General features: G+C 34.5%; 1 protein-coding gene across 1 annotated transcript; it reads left to right on the top strand.

Annotated features, from left to right (window-relative positions):
* The first annotated feature begins 2,223 nt into the window (after positions 1-2,223).
* LOC101248417 (GDSL esterase/lipase At4g16230-like) lies at positions 2,224-5,197 on the top strand. The gene is made up of 6 exons (XM_026028994.2): positions 2,224-2,557; positions 3,818-4,015; positions 4,086-4,213; positions 4,293-4,537; positions 4,615-4,871; positions 4,946-5,197. Exons 1-6 carry the CDS (start codon positions 2,224-2,226, stop codon positions 5,170-5,172), a joined length of 1,389 nt encoding a protein of 462 aa, XP_025884779.2. The 3' UTR covers positions 5,173-5,197.
* Positions 5,198-11,401: the final 6,204 nt, after the last annotated feature.

Genomic DNA, 11,401 nt, shown 5'->3' with positions numbered 1-11,401 from the left:
ATTTTCCCAAAAAAGAAGAAGAAAGTAAGAGAGGTAGAGCAACAAAAAGAAAAGAGCGAGAAAGAGAGAAAAATAAAAAAGTTGGGAGAGAAAAAAGAGAAAGAAGCGCAAGAGAGAAAAAAATCTGACAATAAAATATATAATACTATTATTTTATATTGCTATATATGATAATAATTAAAGAGTATGTCTAAAATAAGTAATTATTTTTAAAAAATGACTCACTCAAGTAATTAATCCCTTTTTTTTTACCTTTTCTTATGATTGTTGATGTGTAAAAACTCTTGCAATTTTGAAGCAATTAAATATTTACTTTACAATTCAAATTATGCGAGTTTTTGTTTTTTTTTATTTGTCTAAGACACATATTTCAAGGTTTTTAACCTATTGATTTTTTGGACCATATAGATTTAAACTCATCAAGGCCAGAAGTAACAATTTGAAGATTTAACTCATTTTCGTGGAGCTTTTGTGACTTGAGGACTTGACTCGGATTTGAGAAATATCATGATTTGAAAACCTAGCTTGAATTTGAACAACTTCGAAACTTGAGACTTAGCTTGAATATGATGAGTTTCATGACATGCATTTGAGATAGTGCACCGAGAAATATTTTAATTCGAAGATTTTTCTCGAATTTGATGAGCTTTGAAGTTTGAAGATTCAACATAACTTGATGGACTTTATGACATGCATTCTAGGCTTGTGAGTGAAGGAGTATTTTGATTTAAAGATTTTGCTCAAATTTGATGAACTTTAAAACTTGAACATCAATAAAATTTGATGAACTTTATGACTTGCATTTTAGGCTCATGAGTTGAGGATCATTTTGACTCAAAGATTTTGCTCGCATTTCAGAAGTTTTGTGACTTGAAGACTTAGCTTGAACTCAACAAGCTTCTCGACATCAAGATTTATCTCGAATTTGATGAGCTTTATGTCATGATGACTTGGATCGAAATTGATGAGCTAAGAGTATTTTGATTTGAAGACTTAAACTCGAATTTGAGGAGCTTTGTTGCTTGAAGTTGTTGAGTTTCATGACATGCATTTTAGGCTCGTGCTCGATGAACAATATGATTTGCAATTTAGGCGTACATCAAGGAGCATGTCAACTTACATATACTCATCAATTTTGATTTCGAATGAAAACTTGTCCTCATTCTCAATGACAATTCTATTTCCTTTGTAAATTTTGAAGGTGGACAACTCTTGATTTCCAGTTCAAGTCATGCTCAGTTCCATATCATGAGCACGCGTAACTAGTTCTGCAAACATTTTAGGTTTTATGCCTTGCAATATGTAACAAAGATCTCAATGGATATCTTGGATGCATATTTCGATCCCTGAAGTTTCACTGAGACAATCTTTTCAGTTAAGGCTCAAGCTCCTCCAACGATTTATGAAGTTAACTTGTTCATTATTTCTTTGACGAGCGTTTGTAATCTCTACCTTGTGTTTTAAAAGTTATTAAGAAATTCTTGCTCTGTTTGTTTCCAACTATCAATAGAACCAGACTCAAGGTCTGTGGACCAGTCAAAAAGATTGCCCTTAAAGAAGCGGACAAACTGCTTGACAAGGTAATCACATTATGTTCCATCATTGTTGCAGGTTTCAATGAAGTGTGCAATGTGTTGTTTTAGATTTTTATTGTCATCGAATTGATGCAGCTTAAGGGGTTGATAGCTAGTACGCATTTATAGATCATCAATTTTTTGAGAATACGACTTTACATATGTGAGAGAAGATTTGAACGTGGACTCAGATTTATCTTTGATAGTCTCTTTGATGAAATCCTTCAATTTGACAACAGGAGTCAGACCTTTTGCAGATACTTGAAACTCCTTGATAATTGTTTCTTGTTTTGTGAAGGACTTTTTTTTCCTGAGGATTTTCACATAATTGGGTGGATCCTTTTTTCTCCGTGCTCTCCATCATATTTGTCAACTTGTCAATTTGGAAATCTTGACATTTGATGTACTTTGATAGATTCAACTACTTTAGTCAAATTTGCAAGTTGTTGTTTTATAGTGGAAGTTTCGACTATCATCGTGTGCATTATCATCGTAGATGATGGCAAATGACATTGATTTTCTCAAACATGAGACGCAAACATGTTACATGGGGTAGATAATGTCTTAAGGCATCATTGTAGACTAAGCGAAACGTTTTTTGGATGTAGATAGACTTAATTGTGTAAAAACTATCTCGATCATTTCATCAATGTCTTCTTTTGTGACTTTTGTTGGAGACTTTACATCTTTTGGAAACAAACCAAAGACAACAGCAGATTCGGACGACACTAGAGAGGCTTTGGTTTGGTTCTTTGTGGAACGTCCCATGATTCTCGCAGTAACACCAAGAATGTTTTCCAAAGAAATGAAGAATTTGGATCCATTTATTTTTGCGGATGTAGATGTAGATCCAAATGCGATTGCAGATGTGGATACGGAAGCAGATTCGAATTCGAATGCATATGTTGATTTTGAGTTGAATATCTTGGAAGTCATTTCGGTGTTTTTGAACTTTGATTTCTTTTTAAGAGAAGAGATGATAGGTAAAGATTTTCTTACTAAGCGTGTCGATTTGTAAGCGTCTAAAGTTTCAATCCTAAAATACAACAATTATGAAAGGAAAATAGTAAGCAAACAACAAAAATTGTATTTGAATTTATGGGAAGGTTACAATCTTTATAAAATCTTTAAAAAAAGATATGTTATCCCCTGATTCTTCTCTTCAATAATGTTTTTGATTTGATGAAATACTTGTGGCTCAACTTTTGGAGCGGAGACTTCTATGCACTTGCGACTCAATACTTAGAGCGAAGACTTCTTTGTTTGCGGAAGACTTGCAGATCATCACTAAAGAGCAAGGACTCTTTATGTATTTCTATGTGTCTTCTTATTTTGGTTTTATGAATACCTCTTTATATAGGCTTGAACTAGGGTTTTATGGGTATTTTCGTCCAAGAAATTTTAGTCTTTGGGTTTGAAGAACACGAGTTGGGCTTGTCTTGTCAACTTAATGGACTAACCCAAATGTGATTTAGACTTTATTTAAGTCATATAGTTTGACTCAAATATTAATCCGACTTTATTAACTAGTAATTTGACTTGGTCAATATATTATGAATTTTATTAATTAATCCAAAATTCAATATAAATTTATCAATAAAATTTCACTCTGTACACAAACTATCTAACAACAACTAAACTATTTTCATTAATTTAGTAAAACTACAAATATTTTCGGTGTAGTGTGTGTGTGTGTGTGTGTGTGTATATATATATAATACCACTTGACTTAATTGAACCGTACATATTGAAGGGCATATATTTCTATTAAGATTACTCTCGTGTGAATATAATCATTGTTGCCCATACCTATCATTAGTATTATATTTGCAGCTCACAATTTCTTTTATTATTAGAAGAAGAAAGAAACGATCCCCATGAAGTGAATAAATTAAATGCCATACTGTAAGTAAATCTAACTAATTGCATTCAATTGGTTTAGAATGTGAAGGTTGGCAGTTGAATTATTTATATTCTTTCAATCAATATCTATTTAAACTTTAACAAAAATCCAGTAAATTACGGACTACAATTTAATTCTCTCATTCTATTTTTGGGAATTTATTCTTGTTCTCCAGATCAAAACTCTCTGTTATTGCTACTGATTTTACTCCCTGAATCGTCGTCAAGTTTCATTTACTTTAATCCCTTATTCCAAACGACTTTCTTTCTTTGAAACAAGTCATCACATTCCTAGTTGTTTGAAATGGATAATTTATCATATTATATGTTGGTCATTTTAGGAGTTGTGTTACATAACTTAATGTTCTGTTTGGCAGAAAATGTAACTGCTAATTTTGTGTTTGGAGATTCATTAGTTGATGTAGGTAACAATAACTATATTCCTTCTCTTTCAAAAGAAAATTTCTACCCAAATGGTATTGATTTTGGGCGTCCAACAGGAAGATATACAAATGGAAGAACTATAGTTGACATTATAGGCAAGTTTTATCTTCTTCTTTTTTTCCGAATTATCTTTTCTTCGATCATCTTATTTGAATCAGTTTACAGGTCAGGAAATGGGATTTAATTTTACACCTCCATACTTAGCACCAACAACATCCCGGCCAGTCGTTCTGCAAGGTGTCAATTATGCTTCTGGTGGAGGTGGCATTCTTAATGGCACGGGCAAAATTTTCGTATATCCATTTTTTTCTTTGTTAACATATGATCCGTGTAATATCAAACACTTGTGATTAATATGTTGACATTGTTAAGGGTGGGAGGATCAACATGGATGCTCAATTAGACAACTTTGCAAACACAAAACAGTACATAATCACAAGATTAGGAGAAGCGGCCGCTATGAAGCTACTTGAAAATGCACTCTTCTCAGTAACAATGGGCTCAAATGATTTCCTCAACAATTATCTCACCCCTGTTTTATCCACAGCAAAGCAACTGACAGTACCTCCTAAGAAATTTGTGGCAGCAGTCATATTCAAATACAAAATTCAACTAACGATAAAACATGGCACCATACTGCATTTTAATCAAAATACTGAAATGATGATTAGTTAAATACTCAAAATCATTTGCAGAGACTTTATAACATGGGAGCGAGGAAGATAATAGTGGTAAACGTTGGACCTATTGGATGTATCCCGTACCAAAGGGAAATAAATCCATCAGCTGGAGATAAGTGTGTTGATTTCCCAAATGGACTTGCACAACTGTTTAACAACCAATTGAGAAGCCTTGTGACTCAACTCAATTCCAAACTTGTTGGATCAAAGTTTGTCTATGCAGATGTTTACGAAATTGTCCAAGATATTATTCAGAACTATTCATCTTATGGTGAGTTTTATAGTCCACGGTTACATAACTCCATGTGGTCATACATAGAATAATTGATAGAAATTTTGTTTTAGGATTTGAGAGTGCAAACTCCGCTTGTTGTTCAGGTGGCGGACGATTTGGGGGCATAATTCCATGTGGTCCGTCATCTAAAATATGTGAAGATAGAAGCAAATATGTGTTCTGGGATACATACCATCCGACTGATGCTGCAAACATGGTCGTAGCCAAACGCCTGCTCGATGGGAAATCTGCTGAAATTTGGCCTATGAATGTCAGGCAGCTCCTTGCATCTTCCTAATTTTATCGAAATGTCTTCTTCACACGGAATTAAGCAAGTATTATTAGCTTAATTCATCATGCACGACATTGTTTTTACATATTACTAATAAAGTAGTAATGGTTATATTAATAAGATAAAGGAAATGTGTAATGAGAGAGCAATGATCCATTGATTGTGATTCCATATCCCTTAATAACTCTGCTTCAATGACTTTTCTTATTTTTCATACAAAATAGTAAATTAAACTAACATATCCAAGATTCAACTCGAAGTATTAGGAGTTAAGGATCACAAATTGCAAACCAAACATCAAGGTTGGCATTCTTGAAAAAATATAGATATTTGAATAGACACAATGTTTAAGATTCATTTTTTAAGAAAAAAAAATGTTGTTTAAAAATTCTTGAATACTTGTGTAATTATTATCATTTCTTTTAAGGGTGTCTTTGGTACAAAGGAAAATGATTTTGATGGAAAATGTTTTTCTAGAAAATATTGTTTTTTGGAAAATAAGTGGATTTTCTACTTATATTTTTATATTTGCTTGTTGAGTAGAAAATATTTTCTAATGTTTGGTGATGCATGAAAAATATTTTTCAAAAAAATATATTTTATTCTGGGCTTGAGACTAAAAAAATACTCTTTAAGAAAATAATTTCTGATAAAAAAATCAACCTCAATAATGGACCTAGGACCCGACCCCAACACCGAAACTAGGAGAAGACCTTGATGACGTTCCAAAATTTGACCCTGAGATCTGACGCAGGAATTTTTTCTTGAAAAACAATACTTCTAAGTAAAAAAAATTGACGAGGCTTGGGAGGGATGTCTGCTCGGGGGTAGGGGTGGGGGTGGCATAAAAATTAAATTTTTTAAAATTTAAAATATTTTTAAAAGACAATTTTCTTTTAAAAAAATTGATGGGGATGGCATGGTCGGGGGTGGCGTAAAAAAATAAATTTTTTTAAAAAATTGAAATATTTCTCAAAAATAATTTTTTCTTCAATTTTTTTACGGGAATGGCCTGGGTGGGGGTGGGGGTAGCGTAAAAATGAAAAAAAAAATAAGTTTGAAATACTTTTCAAAAACAGTCTTTTTTTAAAAAAATAAAATTGTTAGGGTCGCAGGGGGTTAGAGGTGGGGGCATAAAAATGAAATTTCATAAAATTTGAATTATTTTTCAATATAACAATTTTTTAAAAAAATAAAAAAAATTGACGGGTTGGTTTGGTTTGGGGTGGATGGGGGGGGGGGGGGGGGGCTTAAAAAATGAAAATCTTTTAAATTTAAAATAAATTTTCCAAAAATTTTTTCTTAAAAATATTGTTGACAGGAATGGCCTGGGTCGGGGTTGTCGGGTGGAGGGGGACTAGGGGGTAGCAGCGGCGTAACATGAAAAGTTAATAAATTTGAAATATTTTTTAAAAATAATTTCTTATAAGAGAAAGTGACGGGGATGGCATGGGTGGGGGTAGGGTAGGGATGGTGATGGCGTAAGAAATGATTTTTTTAAAAAAAATTGAAGTTTTTTTCAAAAATTATTTTTTCTTAAAAAACTTGACAGGATGGGCGGGGGAGCGATGACCTTGTTGGGGTGGGAATAGCGTAAAAAGTATTTTAAAAATTGAAATATTTTTTAAAAGAAATTTGAAATATTTTTTAAAAGCAATATTCTTATCACCTTGGAAGCACTTATACATGTGGATTATCCATTAGATTTATCTAACAATTAATTGGATTCATGTATAAGTGCTTCCAAGGTGATAAGAACATTTAGGATAACTTCGTAATTGTTAGATGACTTCTGAGAGTGATATCTTAACACTATAAATAGAGATATCACTCACCATTTGGAAGAAACACTTGAATAAGAATTCTCTTTTTCATCTTCATTTCCTTTCTGAAGAAACCTATCCCCTAGAACAAGAACCAGGTTCTTATAAGTTGGTTTAGGTCAGAACACAAACACTTGTTAAATTAAAAACCTTCCTCAATCAAGGAAGGAAAAACCTCGTTTTATTAATTCAACTAGATGATTTTATAATTACAATTCAATAATCAATAACCTCACCACTACAACAACTCTCGATTAACTATAATCGACTATTTCTACTCTCAAAAGGCCAAACCCACCTTTTGTTACAAACCTCACTAAAGCTCAACTCTACAAGAAGTCAAACCCACTTCTTGTACAAAAACGTAACTAACAACTCAACAATGAATCAAGAAAATAATTTTACACGTTCAAGACTTTCTAACTCAAGAACTTCTTGAACTTAGCAAAACATATCGATCTTGGAAGACTTTTACTTGATGAATAACTCTCGTTTTTCTCTCTATGTAAAAGTCGTGACATCTTCTTCTGCGGTTGATCTCTTTTTATAGAGTTTTCTCCTGCCTTCTCGTGCCTTGAATCCTTATCAAATAAGGTAAGAAAATTGTAATTATAGTTAAACAAGGAGTAGTGATTTTACCTTTTATTGTACAATCCTTTTTCTATACAACTTCCTTACTTAATGTATTTAGGATTCCTTATTTGTCTCAACTTGTATCTTTAGCTCTTGTACACTTATTTGTATACTTCTAGTGACTGCTACAATTAGTTCAGGTGGCTTCTTGTTGCGACAAATTTGGCGATGAATCTGGCAAACCTTTTTATCCATATATTTGAATTTCTTGTCTATCATCAAAACTTTAATTTTATCTGTTTATAGAATTATCAGATTCTATCATATTCCCCCTTTTTGATGAAGACAAACCTGTGTAATGCAACTATAATAATCGTCCCCCTTTTGACAAATCAAAAAGAGTCCAATAATAGCTAAACAAAACCAGATAACGTCCACAGCAACAAGTGAAGCTCAGCCAGCTGAGCAAAATAAAGTGTTCTGGCAACACAAAGAGGAATATCAACACAGAGTTAAGTAATCAAAAGAACCGGGTGCAAACAAGATGCTTTTCAAGTTGAAGATTGACTAGGCTTGGTGGAGGCAGAAGCAAGCATATCCATTACTCTGTCAACCCTTGCATTGTTAGCAAGATGCTGCTGCACCAACTGATCTTTCAACCTATGAATCTCAGCATTTTAAGTATGAAGTTCAGCACGTAAATTCTGGTTTTCCAATTCAAGGGTGGCATACTTTTCTTCTGCCACTTTGAGTTCCCTGAGTAATTGAGCAACAGGACCAGATGTACGTAGACAAGCATTAGCAACCTGCTCCAATTCCATAGGAATGCCACAATCAGCAAGAATGGTTTGAGTAAACATATCTGCACGAGTCAAAACCCTTCCTTCTCCCAATGGTACTTCAAACGCATCAAACACTCTAGTTAAAAGATTCTCAAATGCTAATTGATGAGAACCTAGTTTAGGATCAACAATTCTAGCAAAGTGTTTGATGATCAATGTGGGCCAGTAAATAAGTTATTTACATTCAAGAGAATTTATAAGTCCCATGTCCATTATAGAAGACATGTGACATTGGTGACCCCTAGGCAGTATTCCCTTATGTACTATCTCAAAGAGAAGCTTATGAATTGATCCTATGATACCTTTTAACACAGTCTGGGCCCTAGACTTGACTCTACCTTGAGAAAACTTAGCTGGAAGACTAGAATGTTCATCAAAAGCCCAATGATAATCATTAATACCCACAGATGATATATGTAAAATTTCCCCAAGCTTAGTTGCATCAAAGACAATCTCAACTCCCTTCACACTAGAAGATACTACATCCCCTTCCAAGATTGTTAAATTTGTGTAAAAATCTACTACTTCTTGTTCATAAATCAGATTAGGTTCAAGAAATAGCTCCTCCCACCCCTAAAACCGTAGTAACTCACAGACCTGCTTGACTATGTCCATTGATAGATATCAGGATGAAAAGTTCTACCCCTAAGCACTGTTTTGGTCGGAAAATATTTTTTCCTTCCAACTTTGAGAAATTTATCCACATTTCTTTTTGCAGATTTTGACTTTGACTGAGGGGTTTCAGAATTTTTACCCTCAGAATCATCATCAGATTCAGAATCAAGAACCATTAGAGAAACAGATGAGTGAACAGGAGACTTACCCAAACGACGACGCTTTACAGTGGATGTCGCACCATAAGTTGGTTTAACTACATTCGCACTCTGAGTTACTGGCTTGTGCGGACGAACTTGTTTGACTGCAATGTGTTTTCTTGGCCGTCTTGGTTTTTTAGGGTGAAGTGTGCTTAGAAGGATTTCATCAGTGTTTAGAGAATGTGAGGATGGTGGTAGAGGGGAGTTAGGTAGGTTTTGAGGAATGGGTTTATGAGATGGAAAAGAAGATGGGTTTTTTGTGGTAGTGGTTATGGGTGTTACTGGACTTGGTGGTAATGGAGTTTCTTTGACTGGTGGTGGTGGTGATTCTATGACTGGTGGTGGTGGTGACTCAGTGACTGATGGTGGAGATGTTTCTGTGACTGGTGGTGGTAGTGATGTAGGCTGATCTGATTTTGGGGAAGATGGAGAAGATGTAGACGATTTGTTTGTGGGTTGATTTTCTTCCCCCTGAGCAAGTACTGTATCAATGGAAGGGTTCTCTTCCCCCTGAGAAGATGCATTGTCAGATGAATTTTCATCATCTAAGTAAGCAACAAGAGGATTAAACATGGTGATGAGAGAGGATTTTTTCAAAAAAAAATGGAAGAAGAGAAGGAGTTGGTTACTTGTTTGGAGAAAGTGCTTTATTGGGAACGGTTTTGGTGTCATCTTCGAGGGGTTTTAGTAATTATGAGGGATTGACATTTAAGAGACGTGTGCTTTGACGGTTGCACTTGCTTTTCAGAGAAGTGGCATATGAGAGAGAAAAACATATTTTCCTTTTTTTTTACTCCTGATTTTCTGTGCTTAGTGTAAAGCAGTTGTAGAACCAACAAGATTGAACCTGGTTCTAATATCATGAGGACTTGGTAAGGCAGAAATCAATCTAAAAAGATGAGCCCGAACGAAAGTCAATTTTTTTGAAATAATTCTCTTCCAAGTGATTTGGTGAAAATATCAGCAACTTGATCCTCAGTTTTGCAGAATGTCATTACTATGTTCCCTTTCTCAACATTACCACGAAGGAAGTGATGTCTAATATCTATGTGTTTGGTACGTTTGTGTTGAACCGGGTTTTTGGCCATGTTCATAGCACAGGTATTATCACAAAGAATGGGAATACAACCGGTTTTGATACCAAAATCTTTAAGCTGCTATTTTATCCAAAGAAGTTGGGCACAACAAAAAGCAGCTGCCACATACTCAGCCTCATCAGTGGATAAAGCAACCGAATTCTGTTTTCTAGTTGCCCAGGATATTAGACATGGTCGTAAGAAGTGTGCCATTCCAGAGGTACTTTTTGTATCTACCGTATGTCGTGCATAGTCTGCATCATCAAATCCCTTTAGATCAAATGAGTCACCAGTTGGATACCAGAGAACCAGGTTCATTGTGCCTTTTAGGTATCTCAAGATTCTTTTGACAGCTTTTAGATGTGATTCCTTGGGACAGGACTGAAAACGTGCGCATAGACCAACGTTGAACACTATATCAGGTCTAATGGCAGTAAGGTATAGGAGTGATCCAATCATACCTCTATATCTAGTGTCATTTACTGGTAAACCTGATTCATCTCTATCAAGCTTTGTTGTTGTCCCAATGGGTGTGTCATTTGACTTAGCTTCATTCATATCATATTTCTTCAGTAATTCCTTGATGTATTTTTGTTGATGAATTGATGTTCCAGCTGGAGTTTGTTTAATTTGGAGTCCTAAAAAGAAGTTTAGTTCTCCCATCATACTCATCTCAAATTCACTATTCATTAGTTGAGCAAGTTCTACTCCAAGTGAGTCATTAGTTCCTCCAAATAGGATATCATCTACATATACTTGGACTATAAACAGATCTTCACCTTGTTTTCGAAGAAACAATGTATTATCAATTTTTCCTCTTGTGTATCCATATGTGAGAAGAAAAGTGGACAATCGATCATACCATGCTCAAGGTGCTTGATTTAGCCCATAGAGTGATTTGTCTTGTTTGTATACATGATCAGGATATTTGGTATTTTCAAAACCTGGGGATTGTTTCACATACACCTCTTCTTGTAGATAACCATTTAAGAAGGCACTTTTGACATCCATATGATAGAGATTAAATTCCATGTGGGCAGCATATGCAATCAATATTTTGATTGCTTCAATTCTTGCTACGGGTGCAAAAGTTTCATCGTAGTCTA

Source organism: Solanum lycopersicum, chromosome 1 (assembly GCF_036512215.1).
Source record: "Solanum lycopersicum chromosome 1, SLM_r2.1".
NCBI classification, from domain to species: Eukaryota; Viridiplantae; Streptophyta; class Magnoliopsida; order Solanales; family Solanaceae; genus Solanum; species Solanum lycopersicum.
The sequence above is the reverse complement of the archived record's forward strand: the minus strand, read 5'-3'. Positions and strand labels throughout refer to the sequence as shown.

Bases quoted from the DNA above. Each gene is read 5' to 3' on its own strand.
- LOC101248417 (XM_026028994.2), top strand. From the start codon at position 2,224: ATGTCTTCTTTTGTGACTTTTGTTGGAGACTTTACATCTTTTGGAAAC. The intron at 2,558-3,817 runs GTAAAGATTTTC...TGGTCATTTTAG, and splicing joins TTTAAGAGAAGAGATGATAG to GAGTTGTGTTACATAACTTA. The intron at 4,214-4,292 runs GTATATCCATTT...GACATTGTTAAG, and splicing joins ATGGCACGGGCAAAATTTTC to GGTGGGAGGATCAACATGGA.